Source organism: Siniperca chuatsi, linkage group LG16 (assembly GCF_020085105.1).
Source record: "Siniperca chuatsi isolate FFG_IHB_CAS linkage group LG16, ASM2008510v1, whole genome shotgun sequence".
Taxonomy (NCBI): Eukaryota; Metazoa; Chordata; class Actinopteri; order Centrarchiformes; family Sinipercidae; genus Siniperca; species Siniperca chuatsi.
In genome coordinates this window covers 13,480,028-13,492,790 of record NC_058057.1, presented here as the reverse complement: position 1 = coordinate 13,492,790, position 12,763 = coordinate 13,480,028, and the positions used below count along the sequence as shown (strand labels likewise).

The following is a 12,763-nucleotide window of genomic DNA, read 5'->3' as shown; positions in this document are numbered from 1 at the left end:
AGTGGTTGCAAAAGCTTTGAAGGACCTTGTCCATCCAGTGCATTTACATGCATGGCAATAATTCTGTTAATTACATTAAGACAGAATTTTGATGTAACACTTAGCTGTGTCATTTTACCTGAATTAAGAATGAAATTGGATTAGGTATAATTCACTTATCTGAATTGTATTACTTCATTTCTGTGGCATGTATACAGCTTAATCTGACTTTTATTTTGTCCACACTGTATAACAAGTCACAGAGTGAATAGGATGCAGAACAATGGTTTCTATGGTGCAACTGACTGTTAACCCAGTCAACAGCTCAACATTGAAACAAATAATGTAAACTCTAGGTATTGGAAAATCTAGTTACTGTGAACTCTCTGAATAATGTAAAGTAATACTGTTACCTTAATCTTCTTTTTCACAGTTATTAATATGGGCATTATATGATACATTTAATTTTTATGATATGTTTGTGATGATTTTACAGATTTCCATCGAGTGTGTGGATAATGCTGATGGATTTCATGGTTTAGTCGTCTATGACGATAAAACTTTCCACATTTCTGAAATAAAGGAATAAATGTTAAAGCATATTATTAAACAAAATGTTAAATTAAAGGAACTGGGCAGGTATTTAAAAAATCTTTTTACAGGTTATGTATGGCTTACCAAAGGCATATTTTATATTTCCCATGCAGCAATGGGGCACCACCTCTACCCCTCACTGATGATGATGAAGTCCCCATGGAGGTAGACTAGCAGGTGCAAGAAAAAAACACGTACGTTTTTTTTTGTTTTTTTTTTAAACTTAGGCAACTGACTTTAATCACCACCCCTCCTACTTCTTACCTTCTTATGGTTTTAAAAGTTTAATTCTGTCCAACTGCCTTAATTGCTTCTGATTTAAGTCACTCAAAACTTTTCTTTTGTATTTCTCATAGTCTTGAGGAGGAGGAGGAAGGTGAAGTGGAATTACTGTGGACACCACCACCTTTGAGATTAACCTGCAAGGAATAGTGTGATCCTTGTAAAAGATGCTTTTGATCTTCCAATGCTTTAATAAATGCCAAATTAAGGAATAGTTTCTCTCCAGACTTTTCTTTTGCAAATAAAGATAATATAAATATAGAGCAGCTAGCTTGGCTAAACAAACAAACAAACAAAACCTGTTAACTTGTTACGATTTATGATGAGAATGTTTGTATCAGATTTAAAAGTAAAGTAATACAGTCAAGTAATGTCAGTTTTTGACTTCTGTTCCCAGAATTTTCATTAAAGTGGAACAAATTAAGAAGCTGTCTCAGTGCCTTTACTTTTACCCACAACTTGATATACAGTGATGTGAACAAGTGTTTGCCCCCTTCCTGATTTCTTATTTTGTGGTTTGGATTTTGTTTTCCCTTAATAATGACAACCTTCATTTAAAAACTGCATTTTGTGTGTACTTGTGTTATCTTTGACTAATATTTAAATTTGTTTGATGATCTGAAACATTTAAGTGTGACAAACATGCAAAAAAATAAGAAATCAGGAAGGGGGCAAACACTTTTTCCACACCACTGTAGTTAGCTGGGGAAGTTCATGTTTGTACTGTGAATAGGTGACTGGGATGAATTAGCTTGGACCATGTGCTCTTGACGTTAGCATAACGATCTTTCGAAATTCACATTAATTTTCAGTCTTTCTTATTACACCTGAAAGGTTTGGTATTGTAAAATGATATGACATGGAGTATATAATACTTTATTTTCATGTATTCATGTATTTTTTAATGATATTGCAGAATTCTGAGGAGTGTGTTGGTACTGAGGTGCGTGAGATTAGCTGTAGCAACTAATCAACCCTTGGAGCTAGCCATTCATTCCATGTGAGTTTTCTACCTGCTAGTTAAAAGTACAAATTCAAAATGACAAAGTCTCAATTAATGTATCTTTATCATATCATAATTTATATAGATGTGATTATGTGCTTTTTGCTCTTTGTCCAGATTCCCATTAACGGGAGTGCTTCTGGTGGAGACCCTCATGGGTTAATACTCTATAGTCTTACTGTCAGGTACCTTATACTTTGCACATGAAATGCATGAACATTTTACTTTAATAACATTTTGAATCAATATCTGTCTTGTTACCTGTTAATGTTATACTTTGTGGCACATAGATTTGAGTAAATACTTTGTCATACCTCATACTTCTAATACATTATAGTGTGTTATAAACCATTTATTAAATGTTTGTGTAATGCTTATAAATGCAGTGTTACCCACTACCACACAAGGTTATGTCAAAAGTATTGTGACGGCTGCTGCCTAACTATTGAGATGGACTCACTGTTTTCTTCTGTGTCCTTGTGGTACCTCAGGAACGCAGTTGCTGCCGACAGCCTGATTCAGAGCACCTCCAACTTCAGCATTGCTCTGTCTCTCTCTCTTCCGGTGTCATCCCAGGCAGCGTCTGCACACTTTGTTTTATCTCAATAAACACCTTTAATTTACCATCACCTTTCGTTTCCATTCCCGTATTTGTCATGACCTAGAAGCTGGGTTATGACAGTATGTAAAGTGATTATTTTAACTTGTTGTGGCTCTTTGACTCCAGCTATGCAGGTAACAAAGTAAAAAAGAACTTTGGTGTAGTGTGCAAGACTGATGACGAGCCAAATAATATATTGTACTCAATATGTGAGGGTGAGGCTATGATTAACTACTATCATTACTATGATTAAATTGAGATTATAATTAACATTAACATCCACTCAACGAGCACTCCACCGATTCTACATATGAAGTTGTTTGCTCATCACGCAAACTCAGCCTGTGAAAACAGTCATATAATGTCTCCTGCAGTTCTGGAGGGAGCTTCCCAAAGCTTGAAAAAATAAGCATCTAATAAAAGATGGTGTCCAGTTGCATTATGTGAAATGTAGGACCCAGTGTTTTTGAAGCGTGATCAATACTCGCTTGCTATTCACACAAAGCAACAATCCAAAGCAATGACTCTGGATGTTTTGTAATCTTTGTTACAGTTTGAAGATCAAAGGCGACAAATTTCTACTAAAACCTGATTTGGACATATACTGAAATATTAGAAAACATGAAAACAAGAACAAGAAATTGATCAGTGCACTTTTACACTTTAATAAAATAAAAGAACTTGAAACAGCAGTTGCATAGAATAGAGCTGTGTAAATCTCAATACCCACTGTTATTCATTTCACTTGGTGGAGGTAAGAATTACGCCTCACAAAGTGACAGACATTAAGGCAGGTAGCTACAAGGTACAGTGCCTACCTGCTTAAATACATTATCACATTATTTCCTTTAAAAAGATATCATTACTGTATGAATAACACTGGAAATATACAATTCCACTGTACTAAAAGAAAACAATTGTTCACAGCAATTGTTATAACTAAAATATACATTCTAACCTCCCAGCAAAGAGATACTTAACAGAAACAAGCACTTTGTTCAATGTGAGACAAACACTCCTACAAGAACAAAAGACAAACAAAAATAAAAATGAAATGTAAGTCAGTAGCTGCAGCAGCAATCCGTTTGTGAGGCACATCTGTGGGAGCTGTAATTGGCTGATGGGATGTGTGACTTTTGACATTTTGGGGTCAGAAGTTATTCAACAGGATCAGATGTGGAGGCGTCCCTGACTGCGTCTGGTGTGGAGAGGAACCTGGAACAGAAGCGTCAGATTAGTGGACCAGCAGACATCTTAAATCTTGCAAGCTCAGTTTCTGCAGTAAGATACAAGGATGGACAAAACTAAAAAAGCACTATGCAATGAATGGTTATTGTCAGGTCTCTATTAGGCTTAAGACATAGTGACTGGTAATGTGAAAATGCTTAAAAAGGAAGAAACATGTAGGTAGGTGTATCTTGACAACAGGAAGAGTTTTACTTAAAAATGTTTTGTTGTTGTTTGTTCCAAGATAGAGTACAGACCAGACACTGGAGTTTTAATAATGATAAATTGTAGTTCTTGGAAAAGTAATCATTGTGTACAGGTACTGATCAACAACATTATGAATCCCTGAGATGTAATACGACTTTTTCACAGCAGACATTTTGACTTGTCTGCACAGGTGTTACTAATCACAGTAACTCCATTTTATTTAAGTGTCCCAGTAAGCCATGACAGTGTGAGTGAGCCAGCATGAACAATACCAGGACCCTGAAACTGAAGAAGCTAAATGGAATTCAGCCATCATTCATTTTATAATTTACATGTCAAAATGTCTTTGTGAAAAAGGCCCATATTGACATTTTGACTTGTCAAAGCACAGATGTAAATAACATTAACGATTGCTCTATTCCATGTCAGTGAGTGAGCATACCAGAGCCCTGGAACTGGCTCACCTAAATGGAATGCAGCCATCATTAATGTTATTAATTCCACTTGTGCTTTTCCTGCTTTGACAAGTCAAAATGCCTGCCGTGAAAACGGTCTATAGGCATTTGAGCTGTGGAGCAGTGAGACTTACTGCATCTTTAAAGGCACCGTACTACACTAATGATACTGTTCTTTCTTGAAGCATGACTTTCTATGATGCTGAGTTCCAAAAACCAATTTTTCAATATACCAAAGATGAATATATTAAAATAAACAGAGGTGTGTGAGTATGGGGATGTGTCTAAGGGATGCAAACCTTGGGTGTTTCTGGACTGCCGAATGGTGAGAGTTCGAGTGAATTCTCTTTGTCAGAGGAATTGTTATGGCGATGCTGGGCGAACTTTATCTTTAGTGCTTCAGCAATAAGAGCCGCTGGGTCACTAAGCAATGCTGCGCCTCCCTTACTGCGTCTTCTTCTGACTGGTGTGCCCCCTGGTGATCTACAAGGAAAAGAAGGGAAAATGCTTGGTCAAAATGAACTGAAGAGATCATTCTGCAACATTAGGACATCGTATTTTAGGATATTAATATTGGTATAACTCAATCAAACATTCTGGCACACCCATATTCTATCAATCCTAATGCCTACCTCTCCACTGAACGCAATTTAACTTGATTTAAGTCCTTGAGAACATCCAGCATAGATGGGATCCCTTTAACTCCCGAACCCCTGCTGAGGCCCCAGTCCTGACCCTTGTTAAGGTCTTTCTCGTCCTTCCTGCGCTGGCGGATCAGCTGTAATACAGACGAAGTCTCAGTGGAGGCGCTAGGGCAGGGAGGAGGTAGAGGTGGAGGTGGTGGTGGAGCAGCACAGCGAGGCGTGGAGGTGAGAGCTGGGTGAGGGGGAGGAGACATCAAAGGCGTGCCTGGTGCATTCTGGGACTCGGTCAAACCTAACAAAATGTTGAAAGAGCACAAAAAGGTTATTACATTTGCTTGAACTGTAAAAATCACAGTACAACATCCTGAACTAAGGTGCATGTTTTGTGAAAAGAGTTGAGACAAGGTACAAAGAATGTGAACCTGAGGCTGGAGCAGCAGTAACAATCATGGCTATCTGAGCTCGTAGTTTGAGCAGCTCGCTCTCCAGCACTGTGATCTTCTTCAGGGCGTCTGGATCAGATGTCTGTCTTACAGATCTGCCTCCTCTCTGGGCTTGATTGATGACCGGTCCTGGATATCTCACCACGTCCCGATTTACAGTACTTCCTTTCCTTGGAAGTAAATGGTTCCTATGGAGACCATACATCAGTTTTCTATTTATTTATTTATTTCTATGTATTTCTGAACGAATTCCAAAATACTCGATTCTGATTGGTCAATTACGGCATTCTACGGTCTGTTATTTCTGAAGAGCAGACTGCTGCTATGAATAATAGACTGTTGCTACGGTCGCAGTTCTGATCATAGACTCTGGAGTCCAATTATATCAATCAGCAGAAAGAAGAAGTCCTGCAGCAAAAAAACGTTTTAAAATCATTTTTAAAATCAATAAAATCAATATCATTGATTTCTTTAGTAAGTATCCATGTAATAAGCGGGATAATGTACAGCAAGCCAGTCACTATTGCATAATTAACCCGGCTTGCTGTACATTATCCCTTACATATATGCTTTCATACCAGACAGGAACCAGCGTGGGTATATTTACCTGGCAGCATGAGCTACTTACTACTCCTGCCTACAGAAAGCAAGCCTTTCTGCTTGCTTGAGAAAATTTGAACAATGGCTCACATTGTACAGTTCATGAGGGGCACTTAGCAGCTACACTAACCACTTTTACTTACAGTAACCACAGAAAAAGTATATTACCTTGCTAGCACTCTACAATACACAAAAACATTAACTGGCAGAAACACTTACTGAGTTGTCTAATGCCTTGTTGTTCCTCTGGGTAGAAGTTGTTTCACACACTCCATTACTCCCTCTGTGCTGTTTTTGGCATCAGAATCTGACAAAAACTGTCCAAGGTGAAACTCACCGCAGCAAAGCACCCAGATTTCTGCTGGTCACCACAAGTCTTTGCTGGAGTGGCACCCTGAGCTTCTGCCTCTCTTTGATCCAATGCTACAGTGGACTCATACATGTACTCTTTGACTCATAACATTTTATGAAATATACTTTCCACTGTTTTGCTCATATTAGGACAAAAGATGTTGCCTGCCAAACAGCAAATATTGTTTTGTTCTCTAGTTATTGTTTACCTTAAACTTGCGCTAGGAAACATTACCTTAACCGTGTTTGTATTGCGTCCATTTGTGTTCTTACCTGGTCTTGGCAGAGCCGTCCCCCTCGTCCTCAAACACCCACATGACGTCTGCGAATGAGGGGATGGCAGGTGTATCCACTGTGATGTCAACATAACCACTGGGCCTATAGGTGAGCAGGGGGATCTAAGGACCAAACATGGACAAGGAGGGATTACACACTGTGACACCGACTACATGACAAAATAATAGACAATCACAGAAGTTTTGAATAATTATAACTTCTTTAAGTACAGTAATTGTTGGCTTACATTTTGTCAAAATGCGAACATGATTCTGCAGTTTACACATTACAAATGAGCACTTTAGCTCAGCTTAGGACACAGCATTAGTTCTGTTCATGAAGTACTATGTGACAAATATGTAATTTAAATCAGGTTCCACAAGTTCTGCAAGTGTTTATAAAAAGCACACAGTTCCACTTGATTTGCTGAGTTGAATTTGGCCAGGTAAAGACAAAAATATAATTTCATGACATACAAACCTAAAGTTTTATCATTTTAACTGCAGCGGCCATTACTATCATAATTAACTAGACTGATAACTGATAACTGAGTGATAATCTTCAGGCTGTTAGAAAACACAAGTGGTACAGGTACCTGAAAGTGGACACGTGGTGTAGGTGCCAGTGGGAGGTTGGTCCCGATCATCCGCACAATGCTGCGATACTGACCGCACAGCTGACTGTCCCACACTGGAACCAGCTACAGGCAAGACGACACACACACAAAAAACGGAAAAATTGCCTTCCTTACAAACTCACTTTTAGGGAGTGAAGTAACACTAGTAGTCGTGCTACCCATAAAAACAACTAGTAAGCCCCTTTATATCCCTGGATCCTAGTGTGAGAATTAGTAACATAAGTATAACAGAAGTGTGTGTGTGTGCGCACTCACCATGTCTGGAGGCACTCCAAAGTACTCCAGGACGATGCGCAGCACATCCAGAATATCCTTTGCTAAAGACATTGGAAGGACTTTTACATGCACCAGCTGATGACTGCAAAGCTCCTCTTTCTGCTGACTGACTTGATATGAGGCCAGCACAGAATGGATGCCGCTAAGTCACATACTATACACCTGAAACAAAACATACAGCACTTAGGCTATAAAAGAGAACAACTGAAAGTCAGTACTTGAATCTCCAAAGACTACAAATGAAGCCAGAAATCTTAGTGTAGTTATGGACATAAATTCTAACATCCACATTAGGAAAATAAAAAAATAAAAAAATCAGCCTAATATCACTTTTAAACTATCGCAAGAATTTAAGTCTTGCTTTTAGCTTTAGTAGGCACGACACTGTAATGGCGGAAAGCAGACCACATGAGTCCAGTTCTCAGAGCTTTACACTGGCTTCCTGTGTGTCAAAGAATTAATTAATTATTATTTTTTAAATACTATTGGTGTACTATAAAAAAATTAATGGTTTATGGCAAAAAATAAAAAATACCACATCTCAGATCTGCTTCTATGTTATGAACCTTCCAGACCTGTCCGGTTGTCTAAGACCCCAGAACCAAAACTAACCTGGAGAAGCAGCATTCAGTTTCTATGCACTGCCGTTTATCAAATTAAAGTAGGGGGCATTCAGTCTATTCTTCATTGCACTTTGAACTGCACTGTTTATTCTATTTTGGCTTAGTTTTTAATCTTCCATTTTATTCAATTATTTTTAAATCATATTCATAAGTGTGTTTATTTTATATTGTCTTGTGTAAATATCTTGTCTTAATGTCTTTTTATGTCTCATTTAAACACTTTGAATTGCCTTGTTGTTGAAAGGTGTAACACAGATAAGTTTGCCTTGCCTATAAATTGAAGTTGCTTGCTTTGTACTAAAATAGGTTCTTTAAATGCCAGTTACTTGGAGAAATCCAACCTACACCAAATTCATATGTTTATGAACATGTACAGCTACGTTTGTGAATTTAAACAGGTCGTTTAGTTGTAAGACAAATCCTTTAACCTGTCCAATAGCCTGTTAACTAATAATGAAAGAGCTGCAAACAGAGAAAACATCCATTGTGGTTTCATTTTGAGGCGCTAAATTCAAATAGAACTAAGTTGGATGTCATAATTCAAACAACATTTCTACGAGGTCCTGGAGTCCATGTTATTGATCCAAGTGTCAAAGTGTCACCTGGCTGCATCACAAGCTGATGCTCAGGGAGGAAGTTGTCTCCGTCTGTAACTTACCGTTGGATGCTGACTCGGCTGTGGAATCGCACTGGGTCAGCACAACGGAGGGTTCATTGTGGATTTTAGTTTTAACCTAAAACAGTAACGTTAACCTTGTGTTCAGGGAAAAGCACAAGAACCGCAGTGTCCCTCTGTAAAAAAGCTGCATGGCTCATCAAAAGTAAAATGCGCGACGCCAGGAAACATGCGGGATAAGCGTAATTAAGTGTGTAACGTTACTTACCGTGGACTCCTTTTCTTGTAAAAACGTGCATTAGTAGCTAAATTTGTACGAGATCTTCATAATAACCAATAATATAAACTGTAACTGCAGATAAACACTGAGAACTTGCAGCTTCCCTCTTAGCTCACACACGCATCCAGGCAGTACGCCTGTGAAGTCAAATAAAGCCGCAGCAGAAAACCTCATCTGATTGGCTGTAGATGCAGAACTAGGATGAGAAACCAATAGGAGTGGGCGACCGTGCAGCGTAGCCAACGCCTGGTCGACCAATTGTGTGACGAAAAAAACTCTAGCACCAAATTTGTATTTTTGTACACGAGCTGCTTCTTCTCCTGGGTAAGAAAACATCGTAAAACCTAAACTAAATGTAACATTTATCACACTTTTAGGGCATTATTATTCGTTTTAGCAATCACATAATTTTATGTTCAAATGGTACAAGGCAACAAATGAAAATGTGTTTTTGTTAGGTTGGCTAACGTTAGCTTCTTCACGTTTCAAAAGCTACCTAGCTAGCTTCTTTAGCTAGCTACAACATTAGCGCTAGCACTGTAACTTGACAGGGCAATTTTAATTTAGCGTTTATAAACTAGCTAACTTTGAATGTTGAGGTTCCTATCTTAAAAACCTACACTAGCGACCGTTGCGTTAACTTATATATATATATATATATATATATATATATATATATATATATATATATATATATATATATATATATATATATAAAACACAATTATATAAAATATATATAAAACACAATTAGTTAACGTAGTTCAGCGTTCTCATAACACATATTTTGTCGACCATTGCTTTAACGTTAAAGCCACACTTAAATAACGTTACCACTCTCCGTTTCAGGTCTGGTAAAATTAACAAAGATGATGGATGCACTGTCGGTGGTGAGTCAGCTGCGGGACCTGGCGTCTGAGCCGCAGAACCGAGAGGTGATAGTTCAAGACCAGGGCTGTCTCCCCGGGCTGGTTCTCTTCCTGGACCACCAGAACCCAGAAGTGCTACTTGCAACTCTTCAGGTGATGTGCTGTACATTACATTAACTGCCAATTACTTTCCCATATACAGTAGTTTTATAATATTCCTTAATGTGATTTCCTACTATTGAGACAGTTTGCTGCGAGATTTCACAGGTTGTTGTGAATGATAATCCATCACAGGAAGGCATGGATTATTTTGAATCCTATGTTAATTTATATCAAAGTTCTGGTTTTAATGTGAGAGTCTGCTGCTGAACAGCTATTGTGTATCTTTTGGGTTGAATTTCAGCTCATGAACGCATTAATGTTTATCTCAGATAAACATTGAAAAATAACCTTTTTCCACAAATAACAACACTATAACAATAATGTAAGTTTAAGAACTAGTAAAGGCGTCTAAATGTTCACTGTTGTGGAGAATCAATATTAAGCATGTTTTTAGTCTCTGAAAAGTGACTTACATACCTTACTGAAATAAATGAAAATCTTTGGGTCTATGCTTAAAAAGTAGAAATTCATTCACTTGTGCAAATAGTGCAAAAAAAAAAACAACTGGAAAGGTAGGAGAGCTTTGTAAATTGGGAAAATAATGAAGTTAGTTAATAATTCAGAGTAGCTTGTGTAATAGGTAAGTTGTAACATGACTGGGTGTACCTGTTTGGACAAATGCAGTGTATATTTCAATCCCTCTTCTGTCTTCCTTTGTCCTCAGACTCTGCGCTACTTAGCTGAGTTGTCCCCCAACATCCCCACCATGAAGAATGAACTGGGTATGATGGTGAGCTTGGAGAATCTAATTGGGAGGTGAGGATATGTTATTTTATTTAATTTTTTTACACTATCAGGGTGAATGTTGAATGTTGATATGAGCTTATGCTTTCCTGAACTGTTTCTAGAGTATTTTCTTAGCAATGATACTTGCTTGAACTGTCTACTGCGTTAATTCCATTTGTTTTTTTCCCCTTTTCTTATATGCATTTACTATTTCATGTTATAGCATAGCTACATTAGAAGTTTAACATTACTAGTGGATGGAAAAAACTAATAGTTATAAGTTTATCTCATGTAAAAGGTGTTCAGTCACCCTAAAACATAGGATTAAATATAGCCTGATAATCAGACTCAGTTGCCATTTCGTTTCACTTTAGTCATTTGAATTGTTGAACAAGGTCTACATTAAATATAATATTTCTCCATATAGGGAGGGCCTGTCTGTTGACATCACAGCCTTGGCCCAGGAGGTGTTTGACATTCTGAGTGCACCTGCTAATCCTGTGCCACACACACTTGAGAGGGAGAGGACAAAGAAATCCCAGTTCTTTATCAACTCTTCCAACAAGAAGGCCAAGTCTGTCACTCTGCACATCCAGGGGCTGGACAGCACTGTGAGTAGGCTGACTGACACACACACACAGTTCCTATGCGGTATCAATTGTTATTATTGCCAGGAAGTTAACTAACACAGTCTCCCTCTCCCATAAAGGACCATCGAGGCTTGTGTGAGGAGGCTCTTCTGAAGGTCAGAGGAGTGATCAGCTTCACCTTCCAGATGGCTTCCAAGAGATGCACCATCCGCATCCGTTCCGACCTGCCCACTGAGGTAACACACAAAAACCACAAAGAAACATTTACTATCTGCATAGGAGGCAGCCAGCCTGTTTTAAAGTATTAGTTTATGTCCCTCTAGTTATATTCAACATTTGTATTGCATTGTGAAAGACACTGATGGTGTATATCTGGAGTATGAAAAACAGTACATCTGTTCTCAGGTTAATGTTTACTAATACCGATAACCTCCTTCTGATGTTTCTTGATTCACAGAGTCTGGCATCGGCCATCGCTGCCACTAAGGTGTTGTCAGCCCAACAAGTGGTGAAGAATGACGCAGGAGAAGAGGTCAGTAATGGTCATAGAGCGGACATTTAGACTGTGTTGAAGACTTGACAGTATACTATTTGAGTATCCACAGGAGAATTAACCAAGAATTGTGGGTGTGAGTTTACTTTGAGAACTTTTAACTTGTCTCCTCTCAAATGGTTTCCTTCAGGTTTTTATCCCTCTGAACCCATCTGGAGTAAAAGTTCAGCAAAACTCTGCTCTACCAGACTACCTTCCGGAGGAGGAGGAGAGCCCAGAGAGGGAGGTCGACCGAGCAATTTCCCGCACCGCAGCTAAGGAAGATTCTAGTGGAAGCTGGCTCAACACTGCCGCCAGTTTCCTCACCAAAACATTCTACTGGTGAAACTGGTGCAGTTTGATTCCCTGAGGATCCAGTGACGCAAAGTTGTTCTGAAAGACTTTTCCCTACTGGAGTGGACATTGTGTGCATGGTCTGACCTTCACCAACTTGCCAACTCTTGTGAAAAACTACAAGTGCTTCAAAACCATTTCTTGTTTTAGCTCTATTCTGCTCACTTAGTAGAATGGAAGCACACACACACTTGAAAAATATCTTTCATCTCTGGACTTACATGATGCTGTTTTCTATCCAGTATTGTCACTAAATGTAAATATTTTCTGATGGTCTTTCCAAACTAAAAAAATAAATTTAAGAGATTTTTGCTACTTTTCTATTCATTTGGAAATATTTTTTTCTGTGTATCCTGCTGTTTGTTGGTAGTTGTATTGGTTTATGCTGAAATAAATCTACAAAATATTACATGTTTTCAATATGTACTCTAAATTT

At 38.3% G+C, this 12,763-nt stretch overlaps 2 protein-coding genes and 1 long non-coding RNA gene across 4 annotated transcripts; 1 reads left to right on the top strand and 2 right to left on the bottom strand.

Moving 5' to 3' along the window:
* Positions 1-382: 382 nt before the first annotated feature.
* LOC122863392 lies at positions 383-2,442 on the bottom strand. The gene is made up of 3 exons (XR_006375000.1): positions 2,319-2,442; positions 658-743; positions 383-551 (listed from the first exon to the last, which is right to left on the bottom strand). It is a non-coding gene; the product is annotated as an uncharacterized LOC122863392 (long non-coding RNA).
* Positions 2,443-3,100: 658 nt separating this feature from the next.
* Positions 3,101-9,236, bottom strand: mtfr2 (mitochondrial fission regulator 2). 2 transcript variants are annotated; one of them, XM_044169855.1, is made up of 9 exons: positions 9,083-9,236; positions 8,857-8,932; positions 7,555-7,737; positions 7,258-7,362; positions 6,660-6,784; positions 5,415-5,623; positions 4,981-5,284; positions 4,648-4,831; positions 3,101-3,674 (listed from the first exon to the last, which is right to left on the bottom strand). In XM_044169855.1, the coding sequence occupies exons 3-9, from the start codon at positions 7,624-7,626 to the stop codon at positions 3,630-3,632; spliced, it is 1,044 nt and encodes a 347-aa protein (XP_044025790.1). In that variant the 5' UTR covers positions 7,627-7,737; positions 8,857-8,932; positions 9,083-9,236; the 3' UTR covers positions 3,101-3,629. The 2 variants fall into 2 exon arrangements, with proteins under 2 accessions (XP_044025790.1, XP_044025789.1); XM_044169854.1 differs by lacking the exon at positions 8,857-8,932.
* Positions 9,237-9,272: 36 nt separating this feature from the next.
* On the top strand, positions 9,273-12,749 carry armc1l (armadillo repeat containing 1, like). The gene is made up of 7 exons (XM_044169860.1): positions 9,273-9,418; positions 9,944-10,116; positions 10,790-10,881; positions 11,279-11,462; positions 11,561-11,677; positions 11,899-11,973; positions 12,125-12,749. Exons 2-7 carry the CDS (start codon positions 9,964-9,966, stop codon positions 12,317-12,319), a joined length of 816 nt encoding a protein of 271 aa, XP_044025795.1. The 5' UTR covers positions 9,273-9,418; positions 9,944-9,963; the 3' UTR covers positions 12,320-12,749.
* Positions 12,750-12,763: the final 14 nt, after the last annotated feature.

Coding starts and splice junctions, on each gene's coding strand:
- mtfr2 (XM_044169855.1), bottom strand. CDS start 7,626: ATGTCTTTAGCAAAGGATATTCTGGATGTGCTGCGCATCGTCCTGGAG. Junction 5,285..5,414: donor TACTGCTGCTCCAGCCTCAG/GTTCACATTCTT, acceptor ACATTTTGTTAG/GTTTGACCGAGTCCCAGAAT. Junction 4,832..4,980: donor AAATTGCGTTCAGTGGAGAG/GTAGGCATTAGG, acceptor TTTTCCTTGTAG/ATCACCAGGGGGCACACCAG.
- armc1l (XM_044169860.1), top strand. CDS start 9,964: ATGATGGATGCACTGTCGGTGGTGAGTCAGCTGCGGGACCTGGCGTCT. Junction 10,117..10,789: donor TGCTACTTGCAACTCTTCAG/GTGATGTGCTGT, acceptor CTTTGTCCTCAG/ACTCTGCGCTACTTAGCTGA. Junction 11,678..11,898: donor GTTCCGACCTGCCCACTGAG/GTAACACACAAA, acceptor CTTGATTCACAG/AGTCTGGCATCGGCCATCGC.